At 41.3% G+C, this 19,718-nt stretch overlaps 1 protein-coding gene across 3 annotated transcripts in view; it reads left to right on the forward strand.

Moving 5' to 3' along the window:
- The first annotated feature begins 1,848 nt into the window (after positions 1–1,848).
- Positions 1,849–19,718, forward strand: part of LOC140465730 (TANK-binding kinase 1-binding protein 1-like) — a 131,942-nt gene continuing 114,072 nt past the window's right edge. Inside the window, exons 1-3 of one of the 3 annotated variants that reach the window (XM_072561397.1) lie at positions 1,849–2,624; positions 2,731–2,874; positions 15,353–15,597. In XM_072561397.1, coding sequence (XP_072417498.1) covers positions 15,373–15,597 — 225 coding nt within the window. In that variant the 5' untranslated portion in view covers positions 1,849–2,624; positions 2,731–2,874; positions 15,353–15,372. The remainder of the gene's footprint in view (positions 2,625–2,730; positions 2,875–15,352; positions 15,598–19,718) is intronic. The other 2 variants (XM_072561399.1, XM_072561398.1) reach the window with 2 other exon arrangements.

The raw sequence follows: 19,718 nt of genomic DNA on the forward strand, positions 1-19,718 counted from the left end.
TCCCTTCAGTGTGGGCAGAGGCCATTTGGCCCATTGAGTCTCCACTGACCCTCCAGAGAACAGCCCACTCAGACCCAGCCCGTAATCATATCATTTAATACACACATTTCCCATGGCTAATCGAACCTGGACACGACAGGGCAATTTCATATGGCCAATCCACCTAACTTGCACACCTTTGTGACTGTGGGAGGAAAGCACACACAAGGAGAATGTACAGACTCCACACAGACGGTCTCCCGAGGCTGGAATCAAACCCATGTCCCTAAGTGCTGTGAAGCAACCACTGAGCCACTGTGCCATAACTGCATGGGATGAAGCTCAAACTTCATCTTTCTCTCCAAACTTTCTTTTTTTGTGATGGGATCTTCAAAAACCATCATCAAGCAGTTTTCTCTTCGATGCGCAGTAAGGAAAAAGCCCTTCAATGTGGATTTCGAAGCTCCTTGGATGCTGCCTGAACTGCTGTGCTCTTCCAGCACCACTAATCCAGAATCTGGTTTCCAGCATCTGCAGTCATTGTTTTTACCTAGTTTTCTCTTCGAGACAAACAGACATCTCAGCCAACTTGATGGAGATGCCACACTTAACGGTGGTTCGATATGTGGTTAGGAAGAACACTGGATACGAAGTGAATTTCAATTGTTGTCTCGCCATCCCCAAGTAATTCCAGGGGTGATAATATGTGCAGTGACGGTGAACGGTGGACTGCTGAAGGAATGATGATTGACAGAGAATAATTGGTGACAGAAGGAGGGGGGGGGGGGGGGGGAAGTTATTTGCACAGTGAGTGGTTAAAGTCTGGAATGTACTGCCGGAGACTGCGGTGGAGGCAGATTCAATAGTGGCTTTCAAAGGGAATTGGATCATTAATTGCAAAAGAAAAAAAATGCAAGGATATGGGGCACAAGTTGGGGAGTGGCACGAGATGAACATTGCTCGTGTGGAAAGGTCGCACAACACTATGGGCCAAATTGCCTACTTCTGTAGTGTAACAATTCTGTCGATTGGACAGAAGTGAAGGGAAGGAGGTCGGAAAATAATAGCTTCCCGACCAGGCATTGAACTTGTACGCAAGATTTTCGTGGTTCATGGGCAGGGCCCCCAATTCCCTCTGTACTGCAGTTTTCTGCAGTCTTTCTCCATTAAAAAAAACAAAAGTATCTTTTTTAAAGCGGTTTGGGGCATCCGAGAGCGAAAGACAGCTGTATAAATGCACGTGAAAAGGCTTCAAAGCTCTGCATGCGGACTGTTTGTGACTCACAAGTTGTCACCGGGTGCTGAATGACCCATTGTTGACCTCACTTGCGGTTATCTGAAGTGGAGGAATGCGGAGGATTATGGCAGGTAGGCGGGGAATATGCATGCATTGTTCCTTTGGAGAGCTAGTACTGCGACGACGGGCCGAAAGGCTTCCTTCAGTGCTGTGGCAGAAGTGGGTACTGCAGATACTGGAGATCAGAGTCACGGTTAGAGTGGTGCTGGAAAAGCACAGCAGATCAGGCAGCATCCGAGGAGCAGGAAAATCGACGTTTCGGGTAACAACCCTTCATCTTGCTCCTCGGAAGATGTGCTTTTCCAGCACCACTCTAAATCTTGACTTCCTTCTGTACTGTGACAATTCTGTAAATCGGTACTTCTTCTCGTATCCTCCCTCCCCATCCCTCTCCCCCAAACGTTGCCTCGCTTGGCGTGTAATTGCAAAATGTTCTTTATTTAAATTTCAGCTGTAGTTTTTGATTGTTCTTTTACCTCTGGCTGATAGCTATTGGGTTGGAAATTACCTGCCATGAGGATGGGCGGTGTTGTAACTGCAGCCTTTTTCAATCCCAGAAAACATAAGTCCCGGGACCGAAAAGCTTAAGGATCACGTCTGAAAAAAAAAGCTCCCATGGAAAACCACTCCCAGGTACAGCGATGACTTGGATGAAAGAAGACCGAAAATAATGGCTCTTTCCGCGCATCAAAATCGCTAAAAGATCAAAATATTTAAATTTTTGACACATTGAGAAGTACTTTGAACAACCACCATTCTTCATTCGGACTTCTTCCTCTGCTATATCTGCAACTTTAAAAAAAAATCAAAATGACAAGGATTTAACATTTTTTTCCCAAACTGAACTGGAAATATTGCATTAGGGAATGACTCGCCTCTATTTTTTTTAAAGGGACACCTTTGTGTAGGGAAATTGATGAGTTACATTTAGAGGAAGGAATTTTTCTTGTTAATAAAAGGTGCTGAAGCAGATTTGACGATGAATCTGAAGATAGCAATTGTTTAATTTAGTTTTTATGGGCATTTCGATGTTGCAATTATATTGGGTCTACCGGACTGATTTTTCCCCCTCTATTTTGTTTCATCTCCATTCAAAGCGGACATTCTCTCTTTAAGAGAGAGGTTGCCAGCCAGAATTTCAGTCTTGGAAATCCCTGATGTAAACAAACCGCCCACTTCTATCAGAATGCCGAAGATGGCAGCGGACTGCCGAAGCGATCTTTTCACAGGACGGCTTTACTGCCAGACTGCTCGACTCTTGGAGTAACACTCGGCTCTTTCAACTGCTTAGTGGGTTGAGCGTCCGGTACCCACTCCCTCTCTCCTCGAGCTAATTTGGAAGAAAAAGGTAAATTGAAATTCAAAATGTGTTGTCACTGTGGAGTTTGGTGGGGATACAAAGAGAATTGCCTTTTTTTTTGTTGAAACGTCTCATGAATGATACTGTACTGTAGGGGAGTTTGGTCTGCGCCACCATGTGGCTCATCAGCTGCGACTGAAATTGCAACATTGTCCGTCTCGATGTAACTTACAAAGAGACAGCTGGCGAGAGTCAGCCTGCTACAGTCAGATGAGATCCTGGGATAAGTCAGCAACACGTGAGTCCAACCTTTCACAAATCTGTAGGGTAACGAACAACGAGTGTAGAGCAACAATCTGTAGTGAAAATGAACCACCCTCTCTCCAATCCTTCACTTCAGACAGCAAAAATAGCTCAGCCATATTTCTCTCTCTCTCTCTCGCGCTCTCTCTCTCTGTGAGAGCTTTGTTTGGACCTCAGAGCAGTAAATGTCCCGCCCGCTTAAAACATCCAGTCCAGTATTTACCTTCTTATACCCCAAGGGCTTTTCGATTTGCTCTTTGTCATATGTTTATTTGACTATCGTGATTTAAAAGTCGGCAGTCATTTTTTTTCTTCCTTGTCAAGCTGTTAAAGGCGAGATTCAGAACTGTAGCAAGTGCGCAGGCGTTTCAAAAAAAAAGGCTTGGAGTTTCTGCTGTATTATGTTGTCGAACACCCAATTTTATTGTTATTTTTAAAAAATCTAACATTTTTGTTCGCGGAAATAGTCTCATGCACTATTGCCACTAACATACAGAAATGCAATTTTTGGTTTTGAAATAAGTAGGTTGTGAATATAGTGTGTCAATTCATATAAATAGTTAAGCGGTTTTAGATGAATTAGAGCTATCATTTTTATTAATTTATGTCGTATTCAGAAACCAATTGGATTATCTTTGTAAGTTGCAAGAACGTAAATCTGTAGGGTCCCCAAATTTCATTTGAAAAGTTGGTGTTTGATCCAAACTAATATTATGAAAAATATTTTCTTTTAAGAACATAGATTGTACCAGGACTTGTTCAGTTGAGAAATACATCACCCAGCATGATGCATGTCAGTAAAAGCTATAACATATCATCTGGTCCACTTGTTCTCCTAACTCTCCCTGGCTGATATTTCATTGCACATCCACTATCACAGCATCCTAGAATTTATTATCTCAGACAATTATTATAGAAGATTTCAGTTGTGATAGCTGATCTCTATTGTTCACTAAACTCAGCTTGGATTTGGTGCTACAACTGGCCTCAGTACCATTGCATAAGAGTTCCTATTTTTGGTGGCTGTCTGGTGTTTTACTGACATCCCCCTGCCCCCAACCACAAACAGCTGCTGAATGTATCTGCATGTATATCTATTTTTGTGTATATGTGTGTATATCTATGTGTGTTTAGCTACCAGTGTATATCTATTGCATAGGTGTGTGTGTGTGTGCTTTTATGCAAGCGTGTATCAATGCGTGTGCGTCTATGAATGTGTGTCTGCAACTATGCATATATGGAGGCATGAGATCTATTCTGGCATCCACTACTATTGGATACTGAACTCTCAGACTCACCCAGGATCCATGTAACTATACCCAGAATAGTTTCGCCCGTGCAGGTATGGATGGGGTTAAAAAGATTGGAGGAGGAAGAGTCTGAATTGCCAAAGTGAGTTACACTGAGATTATAAATTGATTTAGATTAGATTCCCTACAGTGTGGAAACAGGCCCTCTGGCTCAACCAGTCCACACCAACCCTCCAAAGAGTAACCCACCCAAACCCGTCTCCCTCCGACTAATGCACATAACATTATGGGCAATTTAGCCTGGCCAACTCACCTGGCCCACACATCTTTGGACTGTGGGAGGAAACCGGAGCACCCGGAGAAAACCCGCACACACACGGGATGAATGTGCAAACTTCACACAGACAGTCATCCGAGGCTGGAGTTGAACTTGGGACCCTGGTGCTGTGATGCAGCACTGCTAACCACGGAGCCACTGTGATGCCCCTAAGATCCACATCCTTGCCCAACAAATCAGTTGTTAAACTCATTGTGAATTGATGAATCTTGCTTTTATGATTTATGAAGTGCAACTGGGAGTCAGAACAAGTACAGTTGGAGTAGTAAATCATGATGTTTTATAGGGAACCATCTCAGCAATTTATTAATATTAAAACACAGGAGGCAATGTCACAGAGGAGCATCGGGATTAGGAGAAGGAGTAGCCAGTAAATCCTTTAATCAATTTAATCCTGGTTGGCCTTTTATGTCAATTTTTCCCCTCACCATTCCCCTATCCTCTTGATATCTTTAATACTGAGAAATCTTATTGATCTCTGCCTTGAATAAGGTCAATGACTGAGCCTCCTCAACCCTCTGGAGTAGTGGATTTCAAGGGAAGAAATTCCTCCTCATCTCAGACTTCAATGCTCTACTTCTTATTCTGAGACTATGTACCTGGTTCTAAATCCTCATACTTCTTGTATCTACTCTGTCAAGCCCTGTAAGAATTCTGTATACTTCAATGAGACCACTTATCATTATCTAGGGTTAGAAGAATATTCCTGATGAAAGGTTCCTGCCCAAATCGTTGATTTTCCTGCTTCTGGGATGCTGCCTGACCTGCTGTGCTTTTCCAGCACCACTCTAATCTTGACTCAGATCTCCAGCATCTGCAGTCCTCACTTTCACCTTAGAAGAATATAAACCCTGTCTCAATCTCACCTTGCAGAACAAGCCCACCATCCCAAGCAATCTGGTGAACCTTCGTTGCACTCCCTCTCTGACAAGTATACCATTCTGTTAGTAAGGCCAAAATTGTACATAATGCTTCAGGGGCAGTCTAATTGTAGCAAGACCTCTGCATTCCAGAACTGAAATATTCTTGTGCTAAAGACCAAACTATCTTCCTAATTGTTTTTTGTTGCACTTGCATGTTAGCTTTCAGTGACTTTTGAATAAGGATACGCAGTTCCCTTTTGAAGTCAACATTTCCGTTCTCTCACCGTTTAAGAAATGTTCTGCATTTCTGATTTCCCTGGAAAAGTGGATAACTTTCTATTTTTCATTTCAGTTGAAAATGCACATTCAGATCAGGTCAATCATTAGTTTTCCATGTAAGTAGGAGCTCATCATTTTTAAGTTAAAAACTGGTAAAACATGAGCCACAAAACTTATACTTGATAGACAATTAGTAAATGGTCACTTGCACAGGTGGATAATTTTCACACATGTTTGTGGACTGCAAAACCCTCTGGTACAGTTTACCACAGATTAGATTCTATTGAAGACTACAAGGACAAGTCTTCTCTGAAGGTAAAGAAACCCCACCTCTGTCTCCCCTTTTGAGTTTAGATCTTTTGTCCATGTTTTGACCAAGGCTGTAATGAGGTCAGGATTGAGTTAGCCTGACATTATCCAAACTAAGTGTCAGCATGCAGTTTATTGTTGATTAAATGCCTATTGGTGGCTCTGTTCATGACACCTTCCATTTGTTTTTTTTTCTGATAATTGAGAATAGACAGATGGATTGGTAATTGGCTCTATGAATATATAGCATTCAAGGCAAAGGTATAAAGGGGATGTGGAGGGTAGGAATATGGTTTTGAGGTAGATGATCAGCCATGATCATGTCAAATGTTGTAGCTGCCTTGATGGGCCCAATGGCCTATTCCTGGTTGTTGCTGGTTGAAAATCCTAGAACTCTCTTGTTAACAGCACTGAGGGTGTGTTTTCATCACACAACTGTGACAGCTCAAAAAGGTAGCCCATCAATTCCTCTAGGGCAATTTGGCTTGTCAGCAATTGCTGGCCTTGTCAGGGATGCTCATACACCATTTATAAATTAAAGAAAATACGTGCAATGTTACAAGTGCAGAGAGTTCTATAGTTGCACAGTGTCTGATCCCATTTAGCTGTCCTTATATTGTCTGTGAATGCTGATGCATATCCCTTTTACTTTCTGTTGTTAATTGACTGATTTCAATCAATTCAGATTGTAGTGCACAAAGGTTTCTTCAAATAAATTTATTAATGCAAAACTACTGATTATTAGCCAATGCTGGTAAACTAATGTATAAGATTCACTATTTTCATTGAGTTTTTGGTTGAATTCTAAAACCATTTATTTTAGAATAGCACCTTATATTCTTAAAAAGCTATCTTTTCTTTGTTATATCTGATTGGACAGTACACAACCCAAAGGTACATATCCAAAATCTTCATTAACAACCTTTTGAATTTTATTGCTGAAGATGGATAGATTGTGAGAAAATAATTTCTCTGCACTTCATCAGACTCAAAGATTATAGGGTATAAAGTTCAAATGTGAATGGAGGAATGAATTAAATAAGCTTACATGTTTATAGCATCTGTAATATGTAATGATATGCCAAGATGCTTTACAGTCTCAAAGAGGCATGGATAGGATAAAAAGACAAGGTATTTTCCCTGGGGTGGGGGAGTCCAGAACTAGAGGGCATAGGTTTAGGGTGAGAGGGGAAAGATATAAAAGAGGCCTAAGGGGCAACTTTTTCACGCAGAGGTGGTGAGTGTATGGAATGAGCTGCCAGAGGAAGTGGTGGAGGCTGGTACAATTATAGCATTAAAAATGCATCTTTAGATTAGATTAGATTACTTACAGTGTGGAAACAGGCCCTTCGGCCCAACAAGTCCACACCGCCCCGCCGAAGCGCAACCCACCCATACCCCTACATCTACCTCTTACCTAACACTACAGGCAATTTAGCATGGCCAATTCACCTGACCTGCACATCTTTGGAGTGTGGGAGGAAACCGGAGCACCCGGAGGAAACCCACGCAGACACGGGGAGAATGTGCAAACTCCACACAGAGAGTCGCCTGCATCTGGATGGGTATGTGAATAGGAAGAGCTTAGAGGATATGGGCTAAGTGCTGGCAAATGGGATTAGATTAGTTTAGGATATCTCGTTGGCATGGACATTTTGGACCAAAGGGTCAGATGCATTTTTAATGCTATAATTGTACCAGCCTCCACCACTTCCTCTGGCAGCTCATTCCATACACTCACCACCTCTGCGTGAAAAAGTTGCCCCTTAGGCCTCTTTTATATCTTTCCCCTCTCACCCTAAACCTATGCCCTCTAGTTCTGGACTTGATGACTCTATGACTCAAATCATACTTTTGAAGTGTAATCACTGCTGTGATTTAGGAAACTATAGTAAATATGCACATAGCAAGCTCCCACTATCTATAATGTGGGGATGACTAGGTGACTGTTTCTGACTGTTCCTTGAGGTTTAATTATTGGGCAGGACACTGGATTGAACTTTTCTGCCCTTCTTCTCAATAGTATCTTTTACATCCACCAGAAAGGTCAGATAGGACTTCGATTTAACATCTTAAACGAAAGAGCACTTCTGACTGTGAAACACTCTTTCAGTCTTGCTGGATTGTCCGTTTTGATTTTTGTAGTAAAATTTCGATGTTGGTTTTGGAATCCAAATGATCTGAAGCAGAGACATAGGTCTCTGAGGGAGGTTCTTGATCAGTAGGGGATTTCAGGATTATAGGAAACGCAGGGCAGTGGATGTGAGGAATGTCAGATTAGCCATGATTCTAATGAATAGTGGATCATTTTTACTTTCCAATTAAGTTAAATTATACCAAGTGGATATATAGATTATATATATGTGGTGATTCCTCAAAACAAAGATGGTATTTGCTCATGGCAAAAACAAGTATATGGAGTCTCCTAACATGGTGCACTGCAATGACTACACAGTTCTGTGGAATGGGAAATTCTCCTGCTGTCATTGCCATCCGTATGTGTATTGAAAGAATTTACATAAGATCATAATAAATAGAAACAGTAGTAGGCCATTCAGGCCCTCGATTTTGCTCCACCATTCAATAGGATTGTAGTTGATCCGATACTCTTTCCTGCCCTTTCCCCATAACTTTTGATTGCCCGACTGATCAAGAATTTATGATTCTCAGTGTCAAACATACACAAAGATGCTGTCCCCACAGCTGTCTATGGCAAGCAATTCCAAACACTCACAACTTTCTGAGAAAAGAAATTCCTCTTCATCTCAGTCTTAAATTGTGGTCCCTTAATTCTGAGACTATGCCCTCTGGTCCTAGTCCCTCTCATGAGGGGAAACATTCTCTCAGCATTTACCCTGTCAAGTCCCTTATGAATCCAATATGTTACAATGAGGTCACCTCTCATTTTTCTAAATTCCAATGAGTCCTAATGCAATATCAAAGAATTAATTTGCTCTGCTGGCCTGCAGGAAATTGGTTGTCCTGAGCCTGGGGTAGGATGCCTCTGACTTACAGGTAGATTGTAAGGATTTTATTTTCCCATCGCATGCCATTTAAAGTCTTTTAAATGGCCATTTCCTATTATTCAGAGATAACTTACATTTGCATTATCATCCTATTCAAAATCAATAAGAACATTGCAGTTGGAATTTTGACTACTCCATGTAGTTAAAAAAAAATCAGAACAGATTTGGCCATTAAGGGATCATTTACATGACATTGTTTCTGAAGATGATTAGGTCACTGCATTGTGTCTTGAGTGGCATGTGACTGTGAGGGAGTGACCTGGGGGGGGTGGTCTTGTGGCATTACTAACTGTGACGTAAAGATTTTGTGTGAAGGAAGAACTATTTCCTTTGATCAGAGAGACCTCTTGACACACTTTGCAAGTATTGCAAAGAGTGTTAAGAGTTTCTCCACAGCTTGTACTGGCTTAATAAAATTTGGTTGTTGTTCACAGAAGTTGGCGTATTGCAGTTGCATCAAGTTTGTAAGAATCTCAGAAAAAAAGAACTTAACATCAACTTGTCTAACCTTTGCTCATAAGACAATCCATCCACAATGGGGATCATCCTAGTGAACCTTCTTTGAACAGCTTCCAATGAAATAATACCTTTCCCTAAATAAGGGATGAAAACTACTCACGATATACCAGATGTGGTTTCACCAGCACCTTGCAATATGACTTCCCCACTCTTATGCTCCAATACTTGGATAAGGGGCAACATTTTATTCAGCTTTCTTGATTACCTGATGCACCTCTGAGGCTAGCTTTCTCTACTATGTCACAAGTACTCCCAAGTCCCTTTGATATGTAGTTTTCTGCAGTTTTTCTTCATTTAAGTAATATTCAGTTCTTTTCTTCATCCTTCCAAAATGAACAGTTTCCTACATTATTGTCTATTTGCTAATTTTTTGCCCACTTACTTATTTAACTTATCAATATCCCTCTGTAAATTGTTTGTATCCCTCTTGCAAGCTACCTTTTCACATATTTTTGAATCATCTGCAAATTTGGCTACATTACATTCTCTTCCTTCCTCCAAGTTATTGATGTATATTGTAAACAGTTGCAGTCCTAGCACTGATCCCTGTGGAACCCTAGGGTCGCCAAACTGAATAAGAGCCCCTTATCCCCACTCGCTGTTTACTGTCCACGAGTCAGTTTTCTATCCATGCCATTGTACCATTTCCAACACTGGGCTGTTGGTACCACCTGGTGAAGGAGCGTCACTCCGAAAGCTAGTGTGCTTCCAATTAAACCTTTTCGACTATAACCTGGTGTTGTGTGATTTTTAACTTTGTACACCCAGTCCAACACCGGCATCTCCAAATCATGTGTGAAGATGTTATGACCACTTTCTTTGGCCATTAAGTTCTGAGGGGAGACTTGAACCTCGAAGTAGGGAGGCTCTGAACTGTGGAGAAGTCTATCTCCAATCACACTACAATTAGCACTTGGAAAGGTTATTCAGGTTTGTGGAACCAAATATTCTGACATTATTAACATGGAAACTAGATTCGATGATCTTGAGGAACTGGGCATGTCTGTGAAATGAATAGTATAAATACAGGAATGGGAGGAGGCCATTCATCCCTTGTACCGTTCCAACATTTGATTAAATCGTGGTGTTTATGTAATTAAATACCCTCCATCCATCTTGGTTCCATACTCCTAAATACTCTAGGTGAATTGCCTCCTGCATTTGTAGTTTATAATCCACAATTAAGGTTGTTCTGGGTGGAGTCATGCTGCAATTACTGCAAGACACCAAAGAGGTCAGTACTTAGTAGCTATAAGTTACAAGTCCTGTTTCAAAGAAGATCTAGTTTTATTAGCATTGAGACATGTGAATCATGGAGATAATTTTAACCTAACTCACTGGGAGGGTATCTAGGTATATCCTAACCAATGTTTAATTCAGTTGAGAATAAAATCAGGGTGACAATAAAACCATTTCTATCCTTAGTTTTCTATTCGATGAGTTAGATAAAAATTGCTCCCAACGTGTTAATCTAATATTTCACACAGGTCCCTTCATTCTGCTGATTTGCTGTGTAAGCAATGTTTACATCATGTAAACATTTCTTGTTAACCTGCACCACAACAAGTGGAGATAGCCATTTGTTACACTGTATTTGATCTGGTATAGCAGCCTTTATCCTTATGTTGCCTGCTAATGCTGCCAAACATTGCTTTTTTTGTGTGTTGCTCCACATTGACTACAACGTGGCCAGGTTTCAGATTTAGCAGGAAAAGCAGGCTGGCTGGGATTTCAAAGGGAAAATGTTTCTGGAGTGGGTAGTGATTGACAGCACCTTTGGTTCAGCTACTCTGTATGGGGCTAAACGAATCCAGATCAGGAAAAGCTCAATGAAGAGAGAAGTGAAAGTGAAATAAGGCGCCTTTTATAACGTCAGGGCATTTCAACAATTTACTGTTAATTGTACGTAATAAAATCTCACTTACTGTAATGAGATAAGGAGCAATTAATTTGCTTTGGTTATTTACATTGAGGACCATTGGCCAAGCCAAAAAGGAAAAGCTTGAATTAACGTGGTGGGATCATCTGAGAAGAAATATGGGGCATGAGTTTAATGTCAATCCTGAAAGCTGGCATCTCTGTCAGTTCTGCGTTCCGTCAGTGCTACACTGGAGTGGCCTGAATTCATAATGTTCTGACTCAGAGACAGTAATGCCTTAATACCCTGTACTCTGTTGACTCTACCCCTCAGTTGTGATTTTGAATACAAGGGCAATGCTTTGAGATTCTCAGATTTGCAATGAGAAGTGCTTCAAAGGAAAGTAATTTGGAAGATTGTGCCTGTATTGGCTCTTTGAATGACAATTAGCCTCACTCCCCTGCTTTTTTGACATAGCTATGCAAATTTTCACTTTTCAAATGTAATGATAAGCCTTAACAAGTTTTGCCTTCATGAGTATAAAGTTCCCAGACTATACACTGGGGAGAACAAAACTGAGTGTCTCTATCTCCCAATATATTCATCCAGTCCTTCACTAATTCAGCCTTTTGGGCATTTAGTTTTAACATTATTCATTCACAGGATGTAGATGTTGCTGACAAGGCCAACATTTGTTGCCCATCCTAATTATTTTTAAGAAGATGGTAGTAAGCTGTCCCTTTAAAACATTGCAGACCATATAGTATAAGTGCACCTACAGGGCTTTTAGGAAGGGCATTCCAGTATTTTGGCCAGTTTTGTTGAAGGAATGCTGATATGATTCCCAGTTGTGATGATGTGTGACCTGGAGCAGAATTTGCATGTCCTGATGCTTTTATGCATCAACTGCCCTTGTCCGTCTGAGTGGTAGAGATGGCAGGATTGGAAGATGATGTTGAAAGGTGAGTTAGTGTATTGCATCCCGTAAATGTAACTATGATCTACTGGTGATGCTCATAGCTACTCCTCCCAGAAGATCTGCTCCATGGTACGTGATGTCTGTCAGTCTTTGCCATCGTCACACATTCACTGGAGATCATCTTTAACCGGTCCATGACATCTATCATCCAATATGCATCATTGATTCCTTTTTCTGCTGCTCCCACTTTGCCTTCCAGTAGACATCTTTGCCATCCAGAAGAGACGCTTGAGGTGGAGGGATGAAAATTTAAAGGAATGAATGGATTTTACTGAGCTCTGATATCCAGTTGATTTGAAGGTCCACAAACTAAGCATTTGTAAATTAATTTGTAACTAAAACACTAAACCAACTCAAGTTGATAGGGCTGAAGAATTCTTTTTAAATGTGTGTTTCTTTGCACAACCTATTAGCAGGGTTACAGTGACCAATACAGGTAGAAGTGCCTCTAATATTGCCCCAATTAAAGTGCACTAAACATGGGAACTTGCTGTTGTTGCACTGCTCAGTAGGTGGTTTGATTTGGAAGCTTTGAGAAGTTCTTATTTATGACCACAGGTCTCATGTATGACCAGTGGTCAGGAGAAATTTGGGGCGACTTGTGTGAGGCAGAAACATAATGAATGCTTCATTAAAAACAGAAAATGCTGGAGTAACTCAGAATGTCTGTCAGCATCTGCGGAGAGAGAGGGAGAGACATGGTTAAATTTTCAAGTCCAATGATTTTTTTACTCGTGAAAAAGAGTCATACTGAACTTGAATTGTTCACTCTACTGTCAAATCTGCCAAATGTCTTTATGCTTCCAATGTCTTCTGTTTTTTTGCTTTTACAGCTCCTTCCAAAAAAAGAGAATTGGACAATATCTGCTAATGTGAGTGATTGTGGGCAGAGGAGACGAGCCAAATATAGTTAATCAAGTATTCAGTGTAACAGTAGGGATCCAATTTAGTTGCATTCCAAGTCCCACCCACCCCCACATTCCCAAAACACTGTCTGTGGTAGAGTTTCTAGTTCCCTTGGTTTCACTGTCCGGAACTCTCAGAAACTCCCTCACCTTTAATTTTCTCTGTCTTCCCAGATTCATACCTTTCTAATTAGGCTTTTGCCCCCTAACATTGTTCAGTGTCAGGTTTCCTTGAAGGACTATATAACTCATTTCTACACGAGGCATTGCGTCATCTAACCCACCCATAAGGATTTGAAGATTTCTCTTTAATCTTGAAAATGAACAGTTAAAATTCTTTGTAATATGTTCTGGCTGGGAGCAGTCACTTTAATATTTCAGGGTTTCACGAACAGTGAAAGGAAATACTATAATTAGAAACTGAAACTACAACAGTAAAAATTGGAGTGTGGCTGAAACTAAAGGCAGCATCAGAGCCAAGAGCCAGGCCCTGCGTAGCTAATAACTATTGTTTTGCTTTTTTTATGTAAAAACACCAACAGGCCTGAAAATATTCAATGCCAGTAATGAAGGATCTTATTCAGTCTGATTGCCAAGAAGACTGCAACTATTAATAGTTAGAGCTTTGAAGTTGGTTTAAAAGTCACAATAGGAAGTTGACAGCTTGGTTTACAAAGTTCTTGTGTTTTAAGCAAAACATTTTCCAGCACCACACTCTCAACTCTGATCTCCAGCATCTGCAGTGAGCAATTGCTCACAGATGCGGTCTCATCAGAACTTTACAGTGGCAGTAAGGTTTCCCTACTCTTGCACTCCAAACCCCTTGAAATAAGGATCAACATTCCATTATTTTCCTGATTAGCTGCTGCGTTTTGCAGTTTTTCTCCATTTAAATACTTTGCTCTTTTGTTCTCATGTCTAAGATGAACAACTTCATATTTTACCACATTAAACACCATGGAATACTGCAATGAGTAACTCACCTCCTGATTCTCCAAAGCCTAGCCACTATTTACGAGGCACAAGTCATGAGTGTGATGGAAAACTCCCCACTTGCCTAGATGGGTGCAGCTCCAGCAACACTCAAAAAGCTTGACAGCATCTAGGACAAAGCAGCCTGCTTGCTTGACCCCACACCCCCAAGTATCTACTCCCTCCACCACTGATACACAATGGTAGCAATGTGTACTATCTACAAGATGCACTAGAGAGATTCACCAAAGATTCTTAGACAGCACCTTCCAAACCTATGATTACTTCCATCTAGAAAGACAAGGGTAGCAGGTACATAGGAACATCACCACCTTCAAGTTCCCCTTCAAACCACTCACTATCCTGACTTGGAGATATGTCGCCATTCCTTCACTGTGGCTGTGTCAAAATCCTAGAATTCCCTCACTAAGTGCAATGTGGGTCCACCTAAAGCATTTGGACTGCAATAGTTCAAGAAGGCAACTGAACAACACTTTCTCGAGGACAATAAGGATGGGAAACAAATACTGGTCAGCCAGCGATGCTCATGTCCCACAATTGAATTTAAAAATTGCCAACTCTTTGCCCATTAAATCCTATTAATATCTCTCTGTAAGCTGTTTGTATTGCTCTTACAACTTGCCCTTCCACCTATTTTTGTGTCATCTGCAAATTTGGCCACAGTGCATTCATTTCCTTCCTCTAAGTTATTACTTTATATTGCAAACAGTTGTAGTCCCAGCACTGATTCCTGTGGAACCTCATTCTCATTGTTCTATCTGGCATTTCTTCAGACCACAGCCATCCATCTGATTTAAATACACTCACAATGCTGTGGAAGAGAGAATTCTGGGATATTGCCCCAGAAGCAGTGAAGGAACCGCAGTTTGGTTCCAAGTCAAGATAATGCCTTGTTTTGTGGGGATACCTGAAGACATTTATGCTTCTAGGTGGTAGAGTACATGGGTTTAAAAGTTGTGGTTGAAGCATCCTAAACAATTTCTGCGAGTGGATCTTACAATCAGCAACTACATTTCAAGTACAGTACTTGATAGCATGAAGTGATTTGGTCAGTCCTGGGGTTTGGAAGGTGCTAAGTAAATGCTAGTGTTTCTGTTTTTGTTTGCATGTACATGACAAGCAGGAAAGTGATACATTTCACCTCACCTTTAACAGGTCCCAGTTGACCTACTGCTATGGATTCATTCAACTATGAAGACGACATCAGCATCTTGACACAAAACGGGCAGCAGGACGATACAGAGTGGGCTGATGCACCAAATACAGACCTTACTGGCGAGGAATACACCGCATCCCACTACGCACTCATCACTGCCTACAATGATATTAAACAGAGATTGATCGGCATGGAGAGAGATAACTCCACCTTGAAGAGAAAGCTCAGACAATACGATCTCAAGGTAAAATCCTCAGCATCGGGTTCCATTCCTTGGAAACCATGGAAACTGAATTAAGAACTGCCTTGCCTTGGAAAATTATCTTGAGTTTTAAAGACAGTTCAATTTAAGGTGCAGAAGGGAACAGCCTACTTTAAGGGGAGAGAGAAAAAAAATCTTTGTGCATTAAGAAATGTTGCGCCAGTTTTGTCTCAGTAAGAGATTTGAAAGTTTAGATCAAAACACACTGACATTCTACGATGTTAATGTGCTGGCTTACCAGAAATTTAATGCATGTGTTAGTTGTAACATTGTGTAGTCACACCTTCACTTTTCCAGTGAAGCGCCTTAACAGAATATGATGAAAGTGAGCCTTGCCCCTAATGCCAAAACACATTTAGCGTTAACACATTGTTAACGTATCTGACTGATAAAGACAGAGTACACTGAGAGAGTGGAAACTATAGGTACCCAGGGTTGGTTGTGCCCATATCTAAATATAGCATTGTGTCAGTGAATAGGTTACTGTGTGAGTGTGTGAAATTGGGTCACCCATCATCCATCTGAGAGATGAGGGAAGCCCAGGGAGTGTGCGCATGCGGGCATTTCAAATCCATTTCAGTTGATTGAGAGGTTGGGGAATGTGGAGTGAGCCTTGTTAATAATGAGGGATTGGAAAATGGCAATCAAAATCCAAAATTGAAATGTGCAATTTACAAATTCATTTGTATTTGAGCAGAAACAGATGCTAATCTGCTCCAGTTCATGCAATAGTGAATCAGAACAATTAATAATTATTACAGTCCAGTTTCAATATGATGTAGGAGCAATAGTCCATCCAGCCATCGAGTCTGCTCTATTCAATGAGATCATAGGTGATCTGATAATCCTCAACTACACTCTTCAGTCTTTTCCCCATAATCCTTGATTCCCTCATGAATTAAAAATATGCTATCTCAGTCTTAAATATATTTAACACTCCACCCTTTGCAGCCCTCTGCTAAATAATTCCACAGGTTCACTACCGTCTGAGAGAAGAAATTCCTCCTCATCTCTGACCCCTTATTTTAAGCTTATGCCATCTGGTCTAGTTGGTCAGCATGGACTGGTTAGACTAAAGGATCTGTTTCCACGCTGTAATGATCCAAGTCTCTGTGGTCTTAGACTCTCCCAAATCTACCCTCTCAAATCTCTGAAGAATCTTTCCGTTTCAATAAGGTCACCTCTCATTTTTCTAAATTTCAATGAGTACAGGCCCAACCTATTTAACCCGTCAGCATTAGACAGCCCCTCCATACCTGGTATTGGGCTAGTGGACGTCCTTTGGACTGACTTCAATGCCAGTTTACCTTTACTTAGATAAGGGACCCAAAACATTTCACAGTATTCCAGCTGTGATCAGTACAGTATAGTTTATAGTGCATGGCCAGTATAGTTTTAGAAATGTACATTGAAATATTTCGAGTCCAGAGTGATGAATCTTCAGAAGTTTGGACTGGTTCTGAAAGCCATACTGAACTCAAAACATTAACGTCATTCCACTTTCCACAGATGCTGCCAGATCTGCTGAATTTCTCCAGCTTTCTCACTGTTTATTTGCTCCACAGTATTTTGCTTTTCTTACTCCTGTGTACATTCTTGTCTTGATGCTGATCACTCCATCAGCAGTCTAATCCATAGTGTCCATCCAATCCACAAACTAGGAGAAATTAAGGTCTGCAGATGCTGGAGATCAGAGTCGAGAGTGTGTTGATGGAAAAGCACAGCAGGTCAGACAGCATCTCAGGAGCAGGAGAATTGACATTTCAGGCCAGAGCCCTTCATCAGATTCTGACATGAGAGGCAACTTTTTTACACAGAGAGTGGGTTCACGTGTGGAATGATCTACCAGAGAAAGTGATGGATGCAGGCATTTGGATAAGTTAATGAAAAGGAAAGGTTTGGCGGGCTATGGGCCAGGAACAGGCAGGTGGGACTAGATTAGTTTGGGAACATGGTCTGAGTGGACTGGTTGTACTGAAGGGTCTGTTTTCATGCCGTATGGCTCTGACTCTTTTTAAGTCTTGGTATGAAATCTTGGTTGAAGGGGTGAGTCTTAAAGATGGTTTTAAGGGAGAATGAGTTGGTGAAGTGGCGAGGCCTAAGGAGGGAATACAAGATTTGTTGTATAATATATTTTTGATTCACCTTTGAACAATGGAGTGATGACAATGATTTCTAACTGTACTGCGCCTTATTTACAAAGTTATACAGAAAGCTTAAAATGTCTACACTCTCATGTTTTTAGCAGCTTCCAGTTTCTTTTGTAGAGTCTGTTTACTTTGCTCTGAGTCAACAACCAGGCTTAACCAACAAGCTCAGTGTGCATAGGCCAGTTAAGTGAAAGTGCATACTGCAGATACTGGAGATTAGAGTCAAGATTAGAGTGGTGCTGGAAAAGCACATCAGGTCAGGCAGCATCCGAGGTGCAGGAAAATTCCTGATGAAGGGCTTCGGCCCGAAACGTCGGTTTTCCTGCTCCTCGGATGCTGCCAGACCTACTGTGCTTTTCTAGCACTACTCTAATCTTGACTGCCGAGGCCAGTTATCAGCCTAGCATAATCAAATGCAGACCAACTGAAATAAAACCAGAAAGTTCTATGCAAATTCAGCAGGTTGACACACCAAATGAACACTACACCGATGCCTTAACAGCTAATGGTGGAGAAAAAGAGCTGGGGCTGGGGATGTTGGGATAACTCCACAGAGGCTAATAACCCTACATCAAGTCACCCTTTATTTACATGCGGCGAGTCCTTGATACTGAGTGAGTATAACTCCCTCAAAGCCAGCTCTCAAAGTGAACAGCATATCTAACACTGCTGTACTTATCCATCAGCCAGGGCTCCTTGATTTGACCAGAACAGCCCCAATCAGGGAACTCATATTCTATGAGGTCCACCTGGCTGACCTCGTTACAATCACTACAGGGGTGATGTTTATTTGGCTAGCGTCAGAGCAAAGGGGATTGAGACAGGAGAAAGGTTTTAGGGATTGACTAGTTTTCTAATATGTTTTTATGATGTGAGCATCATTGGAAAGATCAGTATATGTTGCCTATACTGCCTTGAAATGAATGGTTTGCTAGGTCATTTCAGAGTCAAAAAAAAATGCTGATGCTGGAATCCAAGGTAGACAAGCAGGAGGCTGGAAGAATATTGCAAGCCAGGCAGCAACAGAAGGTGGGGAAGTCAACTTTAGGATGGTCCTGAAGAAGGATTACATCCGAACATTGACTTGCTGATACTGACTGGCTTGCAGTGTTCTTCCAGCTTCCTGCAGGTCATTTCAGAGGGCAGTTAAGAGTCAACTACATTAGTGTCACTCTGGAGTTACACATGGGCCAGACTAGATAAGACAATTAAAGATTTCCTTCCCTGCATCATATTAATGGACGAGTTGGCATCTCGCATCAATTGATCACCATTATTGAAACTGGCTTGCAATCCTAGAATTCATTAAAAGTGCCTTGATGGGATTTGAACCCATGCCTCCAGATCATTAGCTTGGGCCTTTGGACTATAAGATAATAAGAAATAGGAACAGGACTGTTCCCTCAACTGAGTCCATATAACAGCATTAAATGTGACTGTGCTTAATGCACTCTTTAGCATGAACCCTTGAAACCTTTACACACTCAAAAGATCCTTGCTTCTTCCTGGACTAGTTATTTTAAGCCTAGGGACAGGTTGCACTGAGCACAACTGGGCCAAGAGAGAGCGAGAAGACAAAAGTGAAACACAGTGCCTACACCTGATTGCTGTAGAGTGACCCTTGCGGAATTAGGTACATGCACCTGGGAATGAGATATGCATGGACCAGACAAGGGTGACAAGAAGTGGGGTGGTGTGTGTCTGGAGGAAACTGCTAAAGGCTACAAATGGTTATTAGAATTCTTTACCCTATGGCCAGTGGAATCTCATTTGTCAAGTCATAGATTATTATATGACTGATAGAAACCATTCAGCCCAATGAGTCTATGCCATTGAACAACTAACAGCTTTAAGGGTCTAAAGTTGAAACCTAAGAGAGAAAAGGCAGGAAACTCAGCACAAATAATGTGTACAACTGAAATCTTGATTTTTGGTCACACCGAGGTTAGACCC

Source organism: Chiloscyllium punctatum, chromosome 42 (genome assembly GCF_047496795.1).
Source record: "Chiloscyllium punctatum isolate Juve2018m chromosome 42, sChiPun1.3, whole genome shotgun sequence".
NCBI classification, from domain to species: Eukaryota; Metazoa; Chordata; class Chondrichthyes; order Orectolobiformes; family Hemiscylliidae; genus Chiloscyllium; species Chiloscyllium punctatum.